Here is a 24,312-nt window from a genome sequence, read left to right on the forward strand (position 1 = left end):
TCAACTGTTATGCTTAAATCATGCTCATTATGTAGCTAGTTCCATTCTCATCATATTAACTCCATTAATTGAAATAGAATTACTCCACAGTTAGGCTAGTGTAACTGAGAGGGGAACTTGGCCCCAGGTGCTGCACGTTTTCCTTATCTGTATTCTCTGTGCTTAGCTGTTTCACTACTTTTTAACAAAAAAGTCTGTTGGCTTCATCATTAATCAGTTCTGTTGCCTTGATTCTATATCCACGTGCTTTTAGCAGCATCAGTTTTCTTTGAGGGCTTTCATGTTTTATAGTGTATATTTCAAAAAGCATGCTTAAAAGTACTGTTTAAAATTCATTTTGGCAATATGTTTCTTGTGCACACCATGACAAGGAATGTAAGCTGTGAAATGATATTCCTCTTATGTTATCTTTATTAAGTACCGTATTATGGCTAAATTGTGGCATCTAACATGTTTCCTTTCAAAATGTTGTAAGATTTGAAATATGTAGGTACTGAAACTGAGATGATATCTAACTTCCCATAGCTAGTCTTGGGCACCTGACCTGGATAGTTTCCCACAGGGGAAAAGTAAGCTCCATTTCTTTAAATTCCCAATGAGAAGGGACATGTGTCTCCTTGCATTGAGCTACATTATATCACACCATGTGACACAAAGTGACCCAATGCAACATGACAGGAGGGGTAAAGAACCAGGCCTTTTTTGTTTGTTCTATTACTGCAGTGAAATAATTACACTACGAACACAATGAAATGGGGATTAATTATTTTGTTCATGCCTTAAATACATGTGCTATTGCACTATATACAGACATGCTTACTAAATGTTGTTTAATGCGCTGACAGTAGGTTTTAAACCAGACAGTAGAGGGTCCTTGTTAGGCAATGTAACTATTCTTAGACAAATAGTTGGCAGCAGCATTCTCCTGTCCTAAATCAGATCAAATTCCCTTTGAAGTCAGGGTTTGGGTTTGTTTTCTTTTTTGGGGGGGGATCAAATCCAGTCATGGATTATGTTATTCTCTGATTTTGCTTTTGATGAGGTTTATATCCTTAAGGGAAATAGGTCTTGATCACCTGTGATTTTGTCTTTGTGGATGCACATGCATACACAGCCATGGCAAAACCGGAACTGAAACCTTCCACTTCAAAGAGCCCAAGACCCTACATATTGAGAGAAAGAAGGAGATTTGGTTTCAGTATACAGCCTATGGGGGGGTGGGGGGTGAAACCAGCAAAATTTTTCCTTTGTATTTCAGAGACCGATACCATTCATTTATATTTGTTCCTTTAGGACATTACTGAACATGCCTAAACTTTAGAAACAGTTATGCCTTTCTTTTCATGATTATTGACTATCTGAGCTGCCACATACCCTGTCAGTTACAGCAAAAAGTTGCATTTAACAGCATAGCCAAAACTAGATAAAATAATAAAATATGCTATCCTTTCTAATCTCTGAATCTTCACCCAGTTTTGGAATCAAATTTGAAAGACTGTGAAATATGCTTTCCCATTTTCCCTTGCTTCCCCACACCCCCTCAGAGCTCTGCAAGAAAGGTTGTTTTCCTGGATATTTCATCCATGGCCAGAACTGGAATTACTGCAGCTGTGATGAGTGAATCTGTCCTCATGACATCTCTAGCCCCAGGGCAGGTAGAAAGCCCAGATGAGCATCCAGACTTTAGTGTGTTTATTTGGATGAAACCTGGGTTTTGGACCAACTCAGCTTCACATTAGCAGTTCTGTCATCCTTGGAGCTCATTCTTCTTGATTGTGGTCCTGAAGTCAGACTCCTACTTTACAACCTCATTACACACACAAAAAATTTGTTTAAAAATTAAAGTGCCAGGTGTCAACTCTTTTCAGTAGTTGGCTACTTCAACTTTGAGCTTTCCATTTTTTATCAGCAAATGATAAACTGAAGATTCAGTACTCCCAGCTTAGATCTTTTTCAAAATTAAAGTGTAAATCTAAAGCAGCCACCTGTAAGCACTAAAACCTGAAGACATTTGGACACAAGTTAAACAAATTGTTTAAAAACCTGCCAATTGTATCAGGTTTTAAGAATAACTTTGCAAAGAAGATCCAAAATTTGTATTTTTAACATTTTCAGGTCTGATATTCCTTTTATTTTTTTTTTTTTTTTTGAGACGTTGAAAAGCTGAGAAAAGAAATAACATGACTGTTGTTAAACTGTTGTAGAAGAATAAGAATGACACTACTATACACATCTCAAAAAGGTTGGGGCATTAGAATGATGACTATGAAAAACATGGAGCAAGTAGGAAGCCTGAAGGATTTGGAGACAGGTGGGCTGGAAGAAATGAGGTCGCAAAAGTGAATTTGCAGCAGCTGAGTGGAGCTGTGGGCTGGAGGAAGGGTTGTGTTCCTGGTTTGCAGCACTGGTGCTTTGCTGGCAGCTTGGGTAAAAACTCCTCATCTATTCTATGGTTTAACTGAAAGCTCTGCAATGCATGTCCTGGTTTGTGTGTACTTCTACGTATAGTGGTTTGCAGAAAATCTTTAATTGAATTGGTTTTGGCTGGAATTGCTGATCCTCCAGTCTTGTGGGTGTTATGGTTTTTAAGATGATCTAAACAAGAGAGGCATTGCAGTACGCTCTCAGCATGTTATGTGCCCATGCATCACCAGTTTGTTAAAAATTGTCATCATTTTCCAAGGACCTTTTTTTTCCCCTCATGTGAAGTCTTTCATGGTTTTATGACCAATGAGCTTGATTACATGAAAGTTTACCTTTAAAATATTTCCTATTTATCATGCAGCTTTCTTACCTAGAAAATCCCAATGCAGCCACTGTTAATGTTTGATAAGATTTGTACCTGGTAGATTCTAAATTACATTAATGTATAAAAGCCAGCAATGGCAGGCTCCCTATTGTTAAAGTTATTAAAGCTGTAACTGAAATTATATCTTTCATATTGATCTTCAGCTAGCAGCTCTTATCCAGAAGCTTTGTTTCACATTAAAGGCACTAATGATTGTCTCCACAAAATGAGCAGTGTAAAAAAAAAAATTAAATGGAAAAAAGAAAAAAACTTTGATAGCCACCTTTGATAGCTCTTCATTCCAACATCTCTCATAGTCACAAAGTGCAAGCCAAGCATTAATAGACCTTTTAATAAAATGACTTTAAAGAAATCAGTGGTATTTCTCACAAAGTCTGATTTCCAGCAGCTGACATTATTTAAATGTTTGCATTCCTTCTGAACAGCTCATGTCCTCTCACAGCTGCCAGTTTTTCCTGAATTTCTCAGTGCATCTTTCTAGGGTTTTTACTTTATTTTCAGGGGCCTGGTTTTGATTCATTAGCTGATTGAAGCTTTCTAAAAAAACTGAGAAAATAGAAGTCCTGTATCCTACCAAGACTGGCAAAATTTTCTGTAGACTTAAAGACAACAGCAAAGTGTCTGTTTGTGGGGTGGAGGGGGAAGTCTAGTTAGATACATACTAAGAGCCTTTTTGAGTGGTTGGAGGTACTTTGATTCCCTCATGGGATATTAACAAAAAAATAATTCTTTCTTTTTCCTTCTGGTAGAAAAGGTCTATCCTATTAGTACAGGTCTCCAGCTGCAATTGTGATAAATGTACCTGCAAGACAGGAGCTTTTGGCTTAGGCTGGATTTGGTACAAGAGAGTAGTATTATACTTGCTGCTTTTTTTTTTTTTTTTTTAATTGTATTTATTTTTTATTATACTTTTATACTTTGCTTTGTTATACTTCCCCTGTCCCCAGCTTCACTCCGCCCCCCAGGACTTTTGGTAGGTTTTCTGTTAGTTTTTAGTTTCCTTGTTTGTTTTGGCTTAGGGTGAGGAACAGCTGCTGGTTTTATTTTTGTATTTAACTAGATTTCCCCCCCCCCCCCCCCCCCATGCAGATGGAGTGCAAAATAGGTGTTTTCATGAGATCATGTAGTATAAGTAGAGAAACACATGTGGCATTTTTATGTTCTCTAAACTCATTTATTGTGCTTGATATGTGACATGTATCAGTTTAAAGATTGATAACAAATGGAATGACTTTTTTTGATGACCAGCAGCAAACCCACTACTTGCTCTATTTGAGAAAACCATGGGTTTGTTTTGATTGTTTGTTTGTTTATTTTTTGCATAAACATATATAGTGTGCTGGCAAGGTAGAATATGAGGTATCAAATTAATTTTCACTACTATAAACTGTAGTTTAACAGAGAGAGTTCTCTACATGTTCACTGTGGGATAGATTCTCCCTGATAAACTCTAGTCAATACACACTAATGATTAAGTCAAATACTTCATACATTAAACGTTCATATGAGAAATCATGGGGATGAAAAAGAGAGGGAAAGGAAAGAGAGTAATGTTGGGGGTGGGGGGGAAAGAGAAGCGTCAACAAAAATCCAGAAAAAACAAGAAAAAGTAGAATCTGTGGAGACCGCAGCTACAAAACATTTCCTTTTCCTTTCAATTTCATGTAGTATACAGCCCTTTTTAATACTGCATTTTTTCCCAGGCTCCAGTGGAAGAGCCTGGATTAAGCTAATGTAGGGACATGTTTTGGCCGCTTATTATTTATTACAATTTTAGTTCCAGGTTTCAAAAACAATTAAGGAAACTGCTTAATAGGAAAATGACTCTAATTACTTGTTAATTGAGGTTATCTGCTTCACATTATTCATAGCGTAAATTGTGTTGACACTTGTACCCAGATATGATTACTTAATAAACAGACTGAAGAGGCATCATGAATGCGCGCACCCCCAGAGAAGAGGCATTTTATTTTTCAACTCTGGTTTGTTCGTCTGAAAGATGCAAAAAAAAAAAAAAAAAAAAAAAAAAAAAAAAAAAAAAAAAAAAAGGAAAAAATCCATAATTTGCATAAAGCTTAGTTATAGGATGTTGGTTCAAAACTATAAATTATATGCTTCAAATAGTGAAAAGATAAAGTGCTGAAATTTAAAAGTGAAAGGGTTTGGGTTATTGAGGTAAAGCTTAAACAGAAAAAGAAACAGGGTGGCATAAATTATGGTGTTACCTCCTGAATAAATATTTTAGCTGATAAATCAAGTATCTGGATCAAAAAAAAAGTAACAATGTATTCTTTATACTAGCATTTACTCATACTTGAGTTTGGGTATCCACAAAAAGAGACCTTTGGGATTTTTTTTTGTTTTTTTTTGTTTTTAAATAAACTCATTTGGGGATGAGAGAGACAAGGTTCTGAACAAGATAATTCTGTCACTTGAGAATAAAAGCAAAGCATCCCCTTTTGCTTACACTTTAGTGAGCCTTGCAGCTTCTACTTTTTTACAGAAATATGAAGTCCTAATTTTTAACCAAAGTTTAGGCCAGGAATTAGATTTCATAGTAACTGAATAGCTAATGACATCTAAGACTGTGTTTCCATGTGATGGAAACCTGTTTATTTGCCAGCCACGTTAGTGTGGGTGGGATCAATCATTTTTAAAATACTGCGGTTTGGTGGTTGCTTTTCTAGTTGGTGATGGTGGTAGTGTGATGGGTGGGCTTTTTTTTTTTGTAGTTGGTTGTATTTTTTGTGGGATTTTCTTTGGTTGTTTTGTTTTTTTTTGGTTTGTTTTTATTTTTTTTTTTTCAAATGTAGGTTTCAAACAACATAAATTCCTTAGGAATACCAAAACTAGAAAAAAATACAGAAAAAAATCAGTAAGAGAAGATGAAAGTAACATTTTTGTTCTAAAGACATAAGTAACAAACCTGTTGATAAGAGAGATTTCATGTCTGTTATTTTCACCTTGAAATTTCCTATTTTGAAATGAGAGAAAGGCCTCAGTTCAAAGATAGAGAAGCTGTGATTTCAGCCTTGTAGTCCATTTCTCTGTCTTAGACATGAGTCTGTTTATTGCTGATGCATTTTGGGAGATGTGAAGGCAAGAAAAAGGAGAAAGTAGGAAAATGGTGGAGTGGAAAAAATTTAGTTCTTCAGATAAAAGGCGATTTCACATTTCATGGGATTATTTATTTCTTAACATGAAAGCCTAACTCTTCCACCTTGAATTTTTGAACTTGTATTTTCTTTAGCTAAATACCTTTTCAGGTATTTTCTACAGGAATATTGTTACTATTTTCTACTTCAGATTTTACCAAGAAATGAGGGAATGTTGCAAAGCCCACAAGGATGGAATTTTTAGAGCTGTGTTTGTGCCCATTAATTTTCTTTTCTATGATATTTTCCCATTTTCACTCTGCTTGACATTGAGCCTGAGCTTTGTTCCTGACTTGTAGCCTATGGCAGTGGAACAGGGAGATGAGACATCACGGAGATATAGAGCACACATAAAAAGAGAAGATGTGTAAAAACTGAAATGACATGGCAGCTGAAGCAGCTTGTTGCTCAGCTTGGTTGCATGTTTGAGTGGAGAAAGCGAGGTAAATTGTGATATGTAAGAGAATAACACTCGACAGGGTGTATGGTTGTAAGGTATATGGATGCTCAATCATGTGGTGAGGCAGAAGGCTAAAGGACAAGTGCCTTCAGTATCCGCACAGTCTGTAGATATCCATATGACCTACAAAACAGAGGGTGTTAGGCTCAGAAAAATATCACTTACAAAGCATATGCAAGCAATTTTAAGAAATGAGAAGTCCATCTATACCATTTGATTACTTCTTAATCTTTCAGAAATTATTAAAAGAATAAAGTTTAGGGAAAAAATTACTATCATACACTGCTGTGTGCATTTGCACCATATATAGAGGAATTCTCACAGTAGTATATATACAATCATTTCTACCTCCCATTGGTTACACTTAAGCACCTATTAGAGTTACATGTGCCTTTATGTTGATTTTTTCTGAACATTTACAGCAACTGCTATATCTGTGCCTGAATGGGCTTGTGTAATAGATCTGATGATCTTCAAATCTGGTGTAGTATATTTTTAGGTCAGTCTCCATTTACAGCATATCGGACATTTCAACTGTCAAGAGCACTTGGTATACTGACATTAGAACACTTTGAGGTATTTATTCAGAGCTTTATATAAATTTTTTATACTTGTCGAGTATAAATTTTGATATTTCTTGAGCTATGTAGACAACAATTTGCAAATTAACTTCTATGGCAATGTGTAATAAATTACTGAAGGAGTTATAATTTAGGTGGATTTATCTTTCATTTTGTTCCACTTTAAACACACAAATACTTAAACCTGAAAGAAGACCTAAGAAGATATTTTAAAAATCAGCATGACGCAGTATGCCAACTTGCCTCTGCTTTTCTGATTGTTTGTGCACCTGTATAAATAAGACAAATTATCCCATTTTTGATTTGGCAACTTTCTTTGCAGATAAAGAGATGATGGTATAAAACACAGTGTACTGCAGCATCAACTTCATTTTTTCAGCTTGTGCGAATTGTAGATTCCAGGTAGTTCTGTTCTTTCTATTAAACAATGTGCTGTGCATTCACCATTTTATAATCTATAGTCACTGAATCTAGGTAGTGACAAACTGAGATATATTGACCAATTGACTAGGTTTTGTAGTGGCATCTCTTATAGACAGGACCATTACACTGCAAAAAGCAGCCAAATGCTAAACAGTGTATAAAATCTTCCCTGTAATGAACTTCACTGCAGATATTGTATTGAGAGGAATCCTGCAAGCGCTGCAGTTAGGGTTGGAAAGGACCTTCAGATCATCTAGTTCCAACCCCCTGCCATGGGCAGGGACTTCTCACACTAAACCATGTCACCCAAGACTCCATCCAACCTCGCCTTAAACAGCCCCAGGGATGGAGAATTAATAATTTCCTTGGGCAACCTTCCTTGGGATACTTTTACTGCATTTTGGAGTTTTCCAAATTCTTTAAATTCTTAACCCCGTGCACAGGAATAGTTTAATGAATCTAGTTTTATCTCTGATTTTAAGAGATTAATGAAGCTGTGTTGTTAATAGTGATGCAGCAAAACTAGGAACATTCAATAAATATTTATGGGGGTTGGGGTTTGTAGGAAGGTTTATTTGGTGGTTGCTTTTTTTGTTTGTTAATTTTGGTTTGGTTTGGTTTTAATTGTGCAGGATTTGTTTACAAGAAACTGACACTTAACTTTCCATACTATTAATGACTAAAACCATGTTGAATGGCATCTACTATGGAAAAATAGTAATATTTGGCAAAATATTAGGGAACTTAAGTGTCATGTTAGGGCCTTAAAGAGTGTTCTGAGGTGGTTTATGCCTGTTGATTTCAACCATAAATATTGCGTTGTCATGGAAATTACAGAAGTTTCAAAAAGGCAATCATTATGCCAATACTTAGAAAGTAAAAATTGCATGACTGAAAAGATTTTATAGGCCAGTTAACCTAATAGACTATTGGGTCAACTAATGGAAAAATTGTTGCAGGGTTTAGAGAAAACAAACAAACAAAAAGTTAGAAATATGATTGATGTCAATTATCATAAGTGAATTAAAACGTATTTAAAAACAATTAACAAAACAGAATTATTTTTTGATGTCTCATTGCCAAAGCAGCCGTATTTGTGAAGTGTAGTGAAAGTTTGTAAGTCACTTGACTTAATAGTATGTGACATTCTGACTAAATATTAGCTATGTGCTGTATCAGTGAAGCACACATTAAATGGATTAAGAACTGATTAATTTACATGTTTCAGAGTAGTCTCTGGGGAATCCGCGTCAACTGGGTGAATTTTTAAGGTTTTTCTCCAGGGACTTGTACTAAGCTTGATGCTAATCATTCTTTTTATCCATGATATGGAAGTAAATAGAACAGATCTAATAACATTTTAAAATGGAGCAAAGATTGATGGGCTGGCAAATAGGTCTGGGTAAAAGCACTTGAGGAGAGTAATCTGGGTTGCTTAATGCTGAAAGTATATTTGAATTTATCAAAACATATGTATATATGGAAAACACAGGCCATGCTGTTCCCAGAACTAGGTACTGTATTCTAAGATTTTACTGCAAAACATAGCTTCTCTGGATGGTCTGGTGTCGAAAAGTTTGCATTGACCCTTGTGAGTGACAATGAAAAAGGGAGATGGCAAATATTCATGTCTGCTAGTGGCACTGAATAAAAGGAAATTAGAAAAGTGATATTAAATAATGAAGATTACGTAAGGAAGAGGCAAAAATACAAAAAAGGAGGAGGTTAGGAAAATTGTCTTACTAATGAAGGACCTAGAGACCTCAGCATGTTTAAGCTATCCAAAAGAAATTGAAAGGCAATTGATTTCCTACTTACCTACATTAAGGGACAACTCTGGGCACCAAACAATTCTTTAATGTAGCAGAAAATGGCAATACAAGATGAAATGCCTGGAAGTTGGAAGCCTCCCAAAATAAAATGAGAGTTACAGTACATTTTGCAACGACTAGTGTGTAACTACCAAGAGAATTCATAAATTCATCAGTTTTTCATGCCTTCAAATAAGGAGTGGATTCCTTCCAGGGAGATAGCAAACAGAAATTTCCAAGGCTAAGTCCAGTGTGGTTTGGATAAAAATATTTATATAAACAGTTGTAGAAAGAGTGCCATCTTGATTCCACATCCATGTCAAGGGGTGCAGAAACAAAAAGATTCAGTGACAGGTGTTATTTGAAAAACTTCATTGGACTGGGGTCAAAAGAGGAAGAAACTTGAAATGTAAGGAATAAACTGAAGCCTTTTTCCATTTTTCAATGTGCATTTTTGGCTTTGCTAACAGCATGGCATATATGCACCAAATATACAAGCAAATTTCTGTCTTCATTTACCACCAAAGCGTCTAATAACATTTGGCTTGGGTTTTTTTGAGGTTCTATTTGTAAGGTTTTTAAATTTTATTTATATATATATATATATATATATATTTAATAAAGTCAGTGATCTCTGTTACAGTTTACCTGGAGTAAGTACTGTCTTTATACACTGCCTGAAGTTTGGATGGCAGTGTATGGCTCTTGTTTTGTTGAAGGTATTCTATTATATGTAAGGTAGGTGACTATCAGAATAGACTGAGGAAAATCAAATCAGGGCAATTTCCAGTCTGTGTAGACAATTCAGAAGTTTCAAACAGAATAATTCCATTTCTTCTTATCTGCTATATTAGCATTATGTGGTTTCCTGTCAGTGTAATGCCACAAAAGTAAAACTGGCAGATTCAGTGTGCTTGGATCAGAAATATGTACTTCCCACTCCTACACATTCTCTTCAGTACGTGAACCAATTTGTGGAGTGAGCACAAAAGGGGGTGTCATATTATTTGAAATGTTTCCTTGTCTGTGAAAGGCAAATAATGAAATGGCACTTAAGCAATATGACAATAACATTTTGCAATTGTAGTTCTTACTTTGCCAAGACACAAATGGATGACCTTTTTTTTTTAATTTGTTTTCCGTTTTAAACCGTTACAAAGAATCACATCAAGAACCTTGAATCCTAATACACAGTTGAAGAACTAATTTGTCATATAAAAAACTCCAAACAAACCCTAACCTTTGCATTATAGTACTTTTCCCTTGTCAGCAGGTTTTGGTAAATGTGCTAGGATATTAATTTTGTGTGAGATGAAGGCAGATTGCAAGTGGAGAATCCTAGAGCTGTGTAACAATATTAGTAATCACTGCTGTTATACGTAGTTCGCTGTGAATTTGTGATTAAATATAAATCTGAGAAATCTCAAAGGAAGAGTGAAAAAAAATAAGCTTTTAAATATTTCCTTTCTTTTCTTAGCTGGATACTGCGATACCAATAGAATGAGTTGTCCTGCTAATTGACCTTTACAAAAATCACCCATTTTCTTAATATGCTACTAGAAGTAGATCAGTTATCTTGATTATTTCTTTCATGTCAGTGCTTATAATGGCACCTGGGAAAATCTGTTTGAAAACTTTGCTTCATTCTTTCTTCTGCTGTGTATGTACTTTGGTCCTCTGAACATTGCTAATAAGCAATAGCCATTTTTTTAAAAAAGAAATTACAGGTTGTGATGATACGAGAGACTAATATGAGCCAAAAGGGCTGGGGAAAAAAGAAGTCACATGCTTACTCCTTACAGAGGGAAGGAGTGCAGGTGGCAAGTTGGATGGCCATCTAGGTATTATCAATCTGACAGGTATCCAAGTGGTTCTGTATTACAGTCTCTAATTTTGGTGTCTGAATAGTTTTTAATAAGATTTAGCTGTGGGATTGTCAGCCATGACCTGTGTTAGAAGATATTCTTTCCAATCACATTAAAAATGTACTTTGGGAAAATTCCTGCACTGACAAAAACAAAGGACTTTCCATTGTAAAAGCCAATGTTTTACCTCTGTGTTACCTGGAATCAGCAACTTCAAAGTTAGAAAGGTGGTAGTCTTAGTGGTGTTTTTTTTGCCCTTCATATTAAAGAAACTGAACTAAGATTGGAAGTCAGAGCAAAATAGTTTTTATCAAATTCTTTGATTTTTTTTGTTACTGGATTTTCATAATGACTTTTTTTTTGCTTTTATTCCTTATAAATCTAATTTCATTCTGGAGCCAGGACCTTTTCACTGATCCTGTGAAATTTGGACGCAACAATTTGACAATATGTCCAGACCAAAACAATTCAAGTAGTCACACATGACTGATTCATCAGAGCATGCTCAAAGACAGGACTGATGTATCCTTGCAGCAAACAATTCTGTAGGGTAGGGACAGCCTGCTCAAATCTAGTCACCCTAGAGTAAACACTAAGTTAGACACAGCTTAAATGTGCCTTTGAGCACAGGTTTCCACTGCTGACTAGATGAAAGCCCCAAGCCAGGCTGCAGATCCAGCCATGCCGTTGCTTTTATGTCTCTTTCCAACCCCCTAGCAAATGGCCACAATCATCAGAGCAGTACTGGGGTGCACTCAGAAAGGGGAAGGGGAAGAAGCAAGAGAAAAATACTTGTTAGAATAATTTTGTTAATTTGTTTAATGAGCATTTGCAACTTATTTTATTAATTTTCCATTAGTGTTTGTAAGTGTGATAAGTTTGTTCGTCAGAGTGTTGGCAGAAAGGAAGATTGCTGGAAAACTCCATTGGAAATATTCTCTGCTGCAGAGATCTCTCTCATTTTCTTCTCCCTCCTTCTTTTAAAAGTTTAGGTCATCTACCCAAGGAGCAGAAACTACAGTATGTAACATTTTTAATGACTCCCATTCAGTATATGAGGGGCAGTTAAAAAACTATGAATGTTCTGTAAAAATACAATGGGAATTTTATGGACATATAAAATTATTCAAATAATTCCAATTAAAATTTCAAATACGTTATTGTGGAATAGTTAATAAAAAGCATATTCTAAAGTAGCTTATTATTTAAAGTAATAATATTACAATTATGTGATTAGCTGCTAATCAAACTATATTTGGGAAGGAAATGATATTTTAATTTAATATTTTTACTTTTTCCTAAGATAACTGCAATAAAGATGGCTTTTGGACTAAAAAAAAACAAACCCTGCAAATCCAAACATTTTCTTCTCTACTAATTTTTATTAAAAATATCCCTTGTTACCAAATGTGGTTTTCTCAGTTATTATTTCAAAGAGGAATGACACAAAATAAAATAAATCTCTATTAAAATTACTTTTTTTCATTACCTACCTTTATGGATGCCCTTGTTTACTACGTAATATTTTCTGTAGTACTGTATATATGGAATATGCATTGAAGGTAAACAATTTTAGGCAGGTCTGGATTTGATTCACACTAGTTTCAGTATTATGCCTTTGACTTTTATGCACTATGGCCACTGAGTGTTGTGCAGTGCCCAAGGTAGTTTTAATCTAAGCTGTGTGTCAGAAGAATGCTATCTTGGAAAGCAAAATAAACTAGGCTGTGATTTGGTTCAGATGCATGAGCCAGTTTGTTTCAAGTTAACATGGGTGTCCCTCCACTGCCATTGACAATGTAGAGCATATTCTTGCACAAGAATCCTTGAAACTTTTTTGTATCATTCCATTCTCCCTCCCCTCGCCCCCTAAATAGATTCCTCCCCACCCTCTTTGTATTTCTGGCACATATATGTCCACAGGTGTTATTAAGTATAGGGTAGCATGTGGTGTCCATGCTCCAGTGCTATTGCAGAAGAAGGACTTCCTACAGGAAAAAAATGATCACTTTCAGTATTTTGCATGCTGCCCATCTAAGCCCATCATTGCCTGGCATCTACACACTAAGGGCAAGGATCCAGCGAACTTGTGAGTGGGCACCATGCCATCTGAACAGATGGGCATGGAAGCAGGCAGCCAGTAGACCATGTATGTGCATCAACTGTGGGTGTTGAGGGCAAGATTCCCAGTGGAGAATGTCCAAACAGCTGTCTGGCCTGAGCCAACATGCCTACGACCAGGCAAAAGCTCCATCCCTAAATCCTGCTGAGTTGGATTAACCTTCAAAAATAAAAATTGCTTCTGCAGTAGCATAAGGTGAGTTTTTGGCTGGTTTAAATCTGAAAGACAGAATTAGGTAGGCAAGATAAAGAGATGTACTAACATAAAGTCCACTAGAAAGGACTGAGCATTTTTCTAGGAATATTAATATTATTTTATACAAGGGTATTCATGTGGTATACGATAACTGATGACTTGCAGGAGTGTGACATCAGTGTTAATTACACTCTTTCTGTTAAGACAGTCCTTTCAGGAGAAATGAGGCTTTTGAGTGCATTTTGATTGTAGTGTATGTTCTGGATGTGATCTTGTAAAGACAATTCCTTTTTTTTCCCACATTTACTTACTAAGTTTTAATGATTGTTTTGCTTGCCTCTTACCCTGAGAATACTATTCTGGGGTACAATCTCAGGTCAGATTTGTTGGCACGATTTGCTGTCATAGCTGGATTCTTAACATTTATTGTCTTTATATTTCTAAGATCAAAGGGGACATGAAAAGGTAATCTATCATTAGTCTCTGTACGAGCTTATATTTTTACATTTACAGACATAACATCAAAGAACACATTTTTTGCAGACGTAGATGGAGGCAAAGAATAGTGAAATACTGATGTCTATGCATATCTGTTCCTGCTGTTTTTACTCCATATTTTCTCTATCATTGGTTCATATTCATCTGTAATTTTACCAAAGCATCTGCAGTAGTTATGATTAATATATTTTAATAGCATGGTGAACCAAAAGTGACAACTGCACTATGAATAGAAAAATATGAATAGGAAACTTATATAATATTTTATAATATACATATTTATGGCTGGATGAATACTTGTCACAATGTGCATGTTTCTGTATTTTGTTACACATTACAGGCTGTAACAGAAAAGGCTAGCACAAATACATAAAAGGTCTCACTTTAAATGTTCATTGCTTGAATCAATGAGTATTGTGTTTAATACAATTACAGCATATTGAAGTTTTGTGGCAAGATTCCATTTTGATTTCTAGTTGGAAATCCTGTGGGTTAAAGAAAATGCAGCTGTTGGTCCCTTTGTGATAGTTTGATCCCCAGGTACATGAATTTGGGTGACCCACAGTCAAATTTAGAGCAGTCTTAGGATTTCTTGAACTCATATGATAGGATGGTAATAGCCTGTGGTAGTTGTGTCCTCTTCTACATAAAGTTTTGTCTGATCTCCTATTCCTGAAAAGGCTAAAAATGAAGCCAACTACATCAGCTGCGAACGCCTCAAAGCAAGGATAAATTGGACAAATTTCAAAGTCCATTTGAGTACCTATAGAGAGGAACAGCAGGGCCTCCACTCTAGGGAAAATCCGTTCCTGGGAAACAGAAAGCCGTTAATGGAGAAAAGCACCTAGTATCTGATCTAGGCTTGTCTTTGGAGTAAAAATGTCCCAAACTGGATACCTCAGATTTGGATCATGCCCCTAACAATCTGGGGAAAGAAGATGACATAGTTGCAAACACACCATGATTTGTAATCAAACTCATGATTGTTCATTCTCTGATCACAGAGAATCAGTTCATCTTAACACTGGCTGAAACTTAAACTAGGCTCTGAATAATTATTTTGCTCTTATTTCATGAATGAAGTGGCTGAACAAATCAGGATACTCCCACAGTAACAGTGCCGTGGCGCACATCTACAGCAGGTTCTGAAGCCAGGGAGCACACCCACGTGATTAAATTGCCTTGATGAAAAATACCTACCTTCACAGGCTCAAATACAAAGGAGGACCCTCGCACTGTGGGAAAGGTCTATAGGATTCTGATTTATAAGGGAGCAAGAGGTCAAGGGAAGCAAAACCATTATCATTATTTTCACAGGCTTTGGAGATCTGAACTGAGTATAGAAGGCAGTGTGCTCAAAGGGAGGCATGCAGGGAGAATGCGACACGATCCAGCTTTTTCTATTTTTTTTCCCTTCCTTCCTCCACTGATTTCAGTCTGCAGATTCTGCTGAGAGTATGTCATATGTAACAGACCTGTAAGAGCTGTGAAGTGGTTTTCTTATTAAATGATGCATAGAGAGATTATCTGGTCTGTAGCCAGCACACAAAAGCTCCACCCATGCAAGTTCCTATTCCTGAGCAAAGCATTTGGTCACCTCCACAATGAGTTTTCAGGGGCCTGGGGATGGAGGGTAAGGAGCAAATGTGGGCTGGTGTGGGCAGGACTGAAATTGCATTTTGTGCATCTCTCCCTGCAGGCCTTAGAGAAAAAAAACTGAGTGCGCTAATGTCACATTCCATGACTTGTAGTTTCTATTAGCTTTTCTTCTGATGAAATCTCTTTGGGACAGCAAGGACGAAAAAGACCTCAAATATATGGTTCTGATGTAACCTTTTGGAGGATGGTGTTAGGAGTGGCTACGGCTTTAGGCAAGGAGCGCACTAGGACACAGGGGCTTTCTCTGGGAGTGAACAGGGTCTTCTGCTGAACTATAGTACACTGAGAGCATTAGCAGCAGTGGGTTGGGGTTAGGGAGGAAGGGGATTGCTTCTTCTGTTCCTTGACAGACTCCATTTCTTGAGGATGGTTTGAAAACCCTTATCTGCTGAGACGACAGAAAAGCATCTCTGAATGGGGAGCTCCAGATTATCTCAGTGCTTTTCACAGCAGAAGAAAAACCATAGCAGAGTTGTTTCCAAATAATTTCAGCAGATAATGGTGGACTTGCCATACAGCTCAAGACTGGCTCTTTAAAGCAAAACAAATCATTTTGAGCATGGCAGTCAGTGAAATGTTACAGGATTTTTCTTTCTTTTGCCATTGCCTAGGTGTCTTTCAAGGAATGGGACCATTAAGAAATGTTACAATACATTTTTGTTAAGTTTCTCTGTGTAAGCAATTATGAGCTGTCACAGCAATATGTGACTGGGAATGAAATGACCACAGATGTCACTAAATCAGGTATCACCCCTCCTTGTCTGTTGAGGGAATGGTTTTCACTAAAGTTTATGTCACTAGTTTGTACTTTCATTGCAAACTTTCAAGCTGCCACCAGTAAGTTCGATCCTATAAAGAATGGAGTGCTCTGGCCCTGGTCCAGAAAAACACTTAAGCCCATTGCAGAGTGCTTTGCTGGATCAGGTCCAGAGCGGACCAACATGCTCAACATGTAGGGACTCAACAGTAGGGGCTTTCTCTCTTTTTTGGGTGTTTATAAAGGAATCTCCACATACGTGATTGCAGTCGGTAGGATGAAACAAAACAAAAGCTAGACCCCTAAAAAGAAAGATCAAAGCATGAACAGCATGATAATTTTGGTTTTGGTAGAAATCTAACAAAACCTCCATGAGAACCTTCTTCTTGGTGAAGTAGTACAGTGACTGATGGAGAACGCAGCAGGTAGATGTCATCCCAGGGTTTCTCATTCAATGCAGAGCTCTGCTGCACCAGGTGTTGTTTTGTTGAGCAAACCATGTTTTTTTGCAGGCTGCTTGTAGGTGACCTTTGTAAGGAAATAATCTGTGCTGAACCATTTATTTGATAATCTTAGAAACCACCTAGAAAGTTCTTACAGATATCTTAGTTATTTAGGGATACAAGTGATTTCAGAATGATTTTTTTTATCTGTGCTTTCCACTAGAAAACCTGTCTGAGCCTTTTGAGAAATGCCAGTTGGTTTTGTTAGGTTTGGTTGAAATCAAAATGAAGTATGCTGCTTCTAATTGACTAGATTAATTAGGTCAGAAATATGCTTGTAATAGGAAATAAAATCCAAATAAGTTCTCCAAGTCTCTTTTTAAGTCAATGCTATGCTATTTGAAGAGAGTATCAATGAGTTAGTCATGATGGATTCCCACAAAAAGAGGGAGAATTTAAACAAATGGGAACACAGAAATAAATGAAATTAAACATCGGGTTATTGTACTTCTCTTTAATGTTAAAACAGCAGTTGTCAGATCTTGCCAGGATACCAGGCATGTGTAATGGAGTCTTTGCCTTTGTATAAAGGATGATGATGGATTAGTGCTTAGATACTGAAATAACTCTGGTAGGAGATGGATACCCTTTAGCTAAAGGAAAGGGGGGCTGCTGAGGCTGAATTTAACAAAACAAGACTTGCCCACAGACTTGCAAGTGCTTGCAGAGTGGATTTTTAATGCTGCAGGTGACATTGTTGCTGACTGAAGAATGTTCATCAAATCAGAAAACTGCTGATAAACTGCCTTTCCCCAAAAAAGATCTCAAACTTCTCCTGTAAATCTCTGCCTTTCATCATATCCTGGGAGGTGAGGTAGAGGACTTGTGACAGATATTATTTAGGTTTTTCTTTAGTTTATTAAGGTAATTGAATGGAGCCATAGAGGGGAAAAAAATAATCTCAAAACATGTCCTTTATGGTTTATCTATTAAAAACTCAAAGAATGAAAATAATTGAGCCTACACTTCCCTTTGAAAATTCTGGTACATCATTGAAACTTGTAAGTATATTGAAAAACTAGTATATTGACAACTGCCACCCAGGTTCTGCTAAGAACATTTTAACTTTGAACTGCATATGTCATGAAGGAAATGATATAACTAGCTCCTTCAGCGATATTTGCAAAATACATTTAAGAGCAAATTTCTATGATACCTGCTGGAATTTTATAAAATCAGTCTTAAAGAATATATTGCCTCCGTTGTTGCTGGATTTTTTGAAGCTGTTTTTGATTCTGGTTTTGGTGGGTTTTTTTTTTTTTGTTTTTTTTTTTTAAGTCCTATTACTAAACCAAAAGGCTAGTAAAAATGGGTAAGAAATTTATTAAAGTTTCCATTGGTTCCATTTGTAAGCCAAATATTTAGAGTGTTTTTCTAGAAAAGCTTGATCTTGGCTTACATAGCTGTGGATTTTGATTGTATTTGTGTAACTAAATTCAGACTTTGGAGCTTTAGTACTTTCCTGTATGAGACTGGTCATTGTTGAGCTACAAAGTAACGTAATTTCTTTTATTTTTGCCCTAAAAAAAACCTCTTGCCTTTTTAGCAAAAGTATCACATTAAATTTCTCCCTCTATGCATGCAGTTTTTCTTAATGTTTCTGCTTTGTGTACAGCAAAGAGGTTTTTAAACCACATAATATCATCCGTAACTGAAATTTTTTTACTCATTTCATAGTTCCTGGAAATCTTGCTATTGCCTTTTTATTACACTACCACTAATAATTTGCTAGTACTATAAAAATAATACTTTTTACTATTTCCTTTCGTCATTTGGTTGTGGATGGATTTAGTGCTTCTGAAGTATTCTTTTTAGCATGTATCAAATGTGAGCTTTTCCTTTGCTAATACTCTCATCACTGAACCAAAGACCAGCCCAAAAGCTCTCATCGATGCTGTACACTTCACAAACTTGCATATGGGGCTCCCAACAGACACATATGATTCCTGGGGAGAGCAGCTGAATGTTAAAATACGTACTGTGAAGTGATGGTGTCTTTTATTTAATTTGGTTGAGTGAAAACGTACTTTAGAAAACATCACTGGGCAATATGCTCTGCTGTATGTTAAGGAATAATTATAATGAGGGATCTGGGTAAGAAAGATTTCCTATAATCTAGACCTGAATAGTTGGTTGTATGTCTTGAACACTATAGAAACTTCAGAGTTGTTGAACAGTAAAGATAAAGATAAATGGAATTAATTTCTTTTGAATTACATGTCTCTGCCTGCATTAATATTAAGTTCCATTCAAAATCTAAACAGAAAGACTGTAATCTTAGAAGTTCTCTCAATAGCATCAGCAAATCATTCTTGTTTACCCTACATGCTAATAAAACAGGAACATGACACTCTTGAAAACAAGATTGCAAAATACAGAAAATGTGGTCTGACATTTTTTTTCTCCCCAAAGGAGGTACTGCCACTAACCAAAGTATTTCTTATGAAAGCTCGATTGCTTAAGATGCAGAATATTAAGAGAGAAAAACACTTTAGGACACAGCCATGTCACCAGCTGTTACTCACCCTTAATGAAATTGTTAAGTGATATTCTTCATAAATAGGTCAGAGAAACTTTTGAATTGTGAAGAATGTTTTATCTCCGTCTTTGAAATGTTTGTATTAAATTTAGAACTGGTAATTCATTAAGCTCATTATCTCTGACTAGGAGAGTACAGCAATATCTAGGATATAGATTTCAAGGCTTAAAAATGTTAGTGCTTACAAATAAACATGAAAGCAATGTGTGGAGAAAAAATATGGGATCATAATATGTTTAACTGTTTTTTGAGTGTGGCCCTCTGGATTAATTAAGAACATTTTCTATATTCAGACACTTGAATATAAACAGAATACATTATTACTTTTGGTTAACTCTGTTTTAATAGGGAAAAAGAGAAAGCAGTATGATGAATACAGTGGAAACTAGTTGAGACTGTATTTTGTTGTTTGCTTTTTGGCTTCACTTAAAAGAGGAGATAATCACTGAATTCTACAGGATATCAATTCCAAATTATATTATTATTGATTGACATTGAATTTAAACAGTAATTTTTTTTTTTTATATTGGCTTCCTCCTACAAAAGAGGGAACTGGAGGAGATCAGGACTTACTTGGTACTGAGGAATAATTGTAGAATCAGAGGCCAGTATGGCTACAGCTTTCCAGTCATGGAGATTTTAGAAATAGCCTTTAAAGCAGTTTAAACGTACTGGATATATTGTGTGATAGTTCCCAATTATTTTCTAGTTTCTTCATTGACTTGCTTTGTGGCCTTGAGGTTATAATTAGCATTCTTTCAATTTCTGTAAAATGGAACCTAACTAACTAAAAATTTTTTGAGAATCACGATGGAAAAGTCATAATTTAAAATTATTGTTATCAGTTGTTTAACTTTTAGGTAAAGTTGCCAATGTGACATCACAATGAAACACATTCATACCAAAGATGTTTAGAGCTTAGTAGCTATACTTTTCAAATACACAGGGCTCAGGGAACACCAGTTTTCACAGAAATATGGTACTGAAAGTAACCAGGTTTCCAAAACTCCATCCAATGCATGCTGTGTATGCCCAGTAATTAGATTTGTTGTTCCATCTTTACCTGTATGTGTTTGAATCTCTTTGAATTTACATCCTTTTTCTTTTCTTTTTCTTTTTCTTTTTTTTTTTTTTAGGGAAGTCGTCATAGAAGAAATCATTCCCAGCATAACTTAACACTTGCAAATATCATTAGTACACAGGACCACACAGTAAGCAATTGCTCTATAGAACTCATAAATCACTCTTGTTATTTTAAATGTTTGTAATGTAAATGTTGCACATGCTTTATTAAAGAATAAATACATGAGGCTTTGGATGCCTCAAGATATTAAGAGATTTGAGGGACATGATTAATCAATAAAAAGAATAATTTCAGAAGATACAAGGCAATTCGTATAGCTTGATTTTGCTGTTAAGTCACTTGTACCAGACTGATATTTCATCAGTATTAATACCTGGTATAAAGGAATACAACCATGTATTTGTCCCATCTTTGCTCATATTAAGGTATTTTTAATATGAATATCAGTTTTATAATTAAAAGTCATCAAAAAATATAACAAAATTTTCCTTGACATTTTAAAAATCTAGAAGGAATGAGAAGCACGGAGGTTTTTCTGTTAAAAGAAAATGAATATGCACATATAGATTCATCAAAGAAATGTTGGTATCAGTGGTACTTTGTCCTACACAAACTTTTCAGGATTAGGTAGGTTCAGAAGGTTTGAATTCTTGTGACTAGGGAAATTATAGAACCTATATGTGATATAGTGATAATTACTTTTCCTTATAGTTTTTAATACTGTTAGCCTAAGAGAATCTTTTTTTTAAAAAAAATATTATTTAAAAACTCAAATATTTACATATGCATACTCTCATCTTTAATATTTTTCTAAAAAGCAAACAAAACCAAAAGAGAAAAAAAAAAAAAAAAAGCACCTCACAAAAAAACCACCACCACAAAACCCCACACAATAATTTGATTTTCTTGTTTCTTCTTCACTCTTAAGGGAATTTTGGGTCATTTTCTCAATCTTTCAAACACTGAAAAGGTGCAGGAAGGGCAGCAGCTTAACAACAAATGATGATATTTATGGAGACAGAAACAACAAAGCAGGAACATTAAGATATATCTGGAATTTTTTTAAATTTAATATCACCCATTTGCATGAGTTTTGTAGACTGATTTTAGTTGTCTTGGAAGTATCTTCTTGAAAGCAAGTAGAACAGAAAAGGGGATATTAGCAGATGTTAAGCGATGAGAATATAGCACCCCAGAGTTTACACAAACAGTGGGATCATACTAGAAATCTTTTTATTTGTCTTTGTGGTAAAGTTGTTTTGTAATTCCATAAATGCTTTTTATACTAATTACAGAAAAAAACTGTGTTCATTATCAATTAATGAAGACCATGCTATTTTTTTTAAAGACAGCACCTGCGGTTATTCAGTTAAAGCAATATATATATATGAGAGTTAAATTGCATAACACTGAAAGGTCTTATTAACAGAAGACCTTGTAATTTTTGCTGTTCAATTTTGAACCATTTAATTTATAACAAATGGTGAATTTGAGCTATGTAATTTAAACCAGGTTATTTTATATGTCCAACTTTTGATAGTGAATTAAATAACCTAGCTCAATTCAATTATTGGGAGAATATGACTGAGTTGCAACCTTTTCATCTGCAATCACATCGAAGTTTAAACTTCCCAAAAGGTGAGAACAGAGGTGATTCAGATTGGATGTTGAAAATCATATTTGCTTTTATTTTTGGATTGGTTAAAATAACAGTTTGGGAAGGGTGGTTCATAAACATTGAAAGCGTGCGATTTGGGGTCTGATTCAGAGAATCAATCAACAGCTTCTCTGAATGGTTAATCAATGCTCCTCCCAGTTTTTGTTTCCAGATAAAAAGAAATATTAAGAAAAAAAACCTTTCTTATGTTATTTAACCTCTCTGGCACTGGCCATGCCCTGACTTTTATGCTACAAAGATGAAGGTTTAGAAGGGCAAGGAAAATGTTGAAAGATGTAAAGTAAATTTGAAAAAAAAAGAAAACAAAAAAGTAGGTGGAAGTGGGGATTAAGTCTTACTTTAGCTCTGATAATTCATTCATCCATTACTACATAAATAGTGACATAACTTTGCACAATAATCCCTACACACTTTCTCTCTGTGTTTTCTATGCCAATCATCTTCATGGCAGGAATGTGCATGAGATAAACACAAATTATAGAAAATGCATACATTAATTCTTGTGTAGCCATTCGAGAACATTGCCTAAATCATTGTCCACAGACCTACAGACCTTTTCATAGGTACAAACAGATAATTATGCTGTATATATTTCATTATATGCTGTATACCAGAAAAAAATCTAAGAAATAATTAAACATATATATTGTTAATATGATATTTTAATAGTCAAAATAGCATATTTTTCATTTTAAAATCCTTATGCTACCTGTTAAAGCATGTTAAATTATGTCACATTCCACTAGAACAGGTTTCTCAAAGCCCTGTCCAACCTGGCCTTGAATACTGTCAGGGATGGGGCAGCCACAGCTCCTCTGGGCAGCCTCTGCCAGGGCCTCACCACCCTCACAGGAAAGAACTTCTTCCTTATACCTAATCTGAATCTACCCTTTTTCAGTATAAAGCCATTCCCCCTTGTCTTATCAGTACATGCACTTGTAAAACACTCCTCTCCAGCTTTCTTTTTACCCCCTTTATGCACTGGGAGGCTGCTTTAAGGTCTCCCTGTAGCCTTCTCCAGGCTGAGCAAACCCAGCCCTCAGCCTGTCTCCATAGGTGCTCCAGCCTTTAGAGCATCTTTATAGCCCTCCACTGGACTGGCTCCAAGAGGTCCACATCCTTCTTATGTTGATGACCCTAGAGCTGAATACAGTACTCTAGTTGGGGTCTTGTGAGAGTAGAGTACAGTGGCAAAATCACTTCCTCGACCTGCTGATCCTGGTTCCTTTGATGTGTCCCAGCAAACAGTTGGCTTTCTGGGCTGCCAGTGTACACTGCTGGGTTATATTGAGTTTCTCATCCACCAAGAAACACCTAGTCATTCTCTTCAGGGCTGCTTTCAATCTGTTCTCCATCCAGCCTGTATTTATTTGGGATTCCCCCAGCCCTGGTACAGGGCCTTGTACTTGGCCTTCTTGAACTCCTTGAAGCTTTGCATGGGCCCACTTCTCAACTATGCCAAAGTACTTCTGGATGGCATCCCTTCCCTCCAATTTGTCAACTGCATCACACAGCTTGCTGTCATCAGCAAACTTGCTGAGGTAACATTCAATGCCACTGTCTGTGTTGCTGACAAAGATGTTAAACAGCACTGATCCCAATACCAACCCTGAGAAATGTTACTCATAACTGGTCTGCAAGGGTAAGAGTCAGAAATGTGAAGGAAATGTAAACAAGCCTAGGACTTGCTTCTAATATACCAAAACTCAAGCATAAAATTGTTACGCTACAATCAAACATCGCAGCCTTGTGCATACTGGCAGAGTCCTTAGCCTGTTCTGACACCATAGAACAGGGACCAGGTTTCAGTAATATCAGTTGCAGCATATGGGATCTTCAAAGGTGATATCAGGTTGCTAATACCACATCCTGCTTTGTATAGGTAATAGCTAAGGTCTTTGTCTTTTTTGGGTGCATTTTGGAAAATGTGCAACACAGCTATGTTTTCCTTTGTAATAATTCCCCTTTCAGCTTGTATATCAAGAATTAACAGAACTGCTTAGTTTGATTTTCTGCACCATACTATGAGATCATTTAGTTCAGCTGGGAATTTGAAGACAAGTTCTCCTTGCTCATGGATGCACATACTCCAATGAAGTATAACCTTTTAAGGGTTGAGGGGTGAGCATCCCAATACCAGACCGCACCTGAAAGACAGCATGACTTAAAAGCA

General features: G+C 36.0%; 1 protein-coding gene across 7 annotated transcripts in view; it reads left to right on the forward strand.

The window, feature by feature from the left end:
* Nucleotides 1-24,312, forward strand: part of ARHGAP15 (Rho GTPase activating protein 15) — a 378,211-nt gene that overhangs the window by 41,018 nt on the left and 312,881 nt on the right. For 5 of the 7 annotated variants that reach the window (XM_057400262.1, XM_057400261.1, XM_057400265.1 and 2 more), the window contains one exon: nt 20,514-20,588. The exons of 1 other annotated variant lie outside the window; for it this stretch is intronic. In XM_057400262.1, the coding sequence (XP_057256245.1) occupies nt 20,514-20,588 (75 nt within the window). Of the gene's footprint in view, nt 1-2,377; nt 2,485-20,513; nt 20,589-24,312 lie in introns of those variants that run through there. One more of the 7 variants, XM_057400266.1, reaches the window with a different exon arrangement.

Source organism: Pezoporus wallicus, unplaced genomic scaffold (genome assembly GCF_028554395.1).
Source record: "Pezoporus wallicus isolate ANWC-B61680 ecotype Strahan unplaced genomic scaffold, APGP_CSIRO_Pwel_v1 contig_6807, whole genome shotgun sequence".
In the NCBI taxonomy this organism is placed as follows: Eukaryota; Metazoa; Chordata; class Aves; order Psittaciformes; family Psittacidae; genus Pezoporus; species Pezoporus wallicus.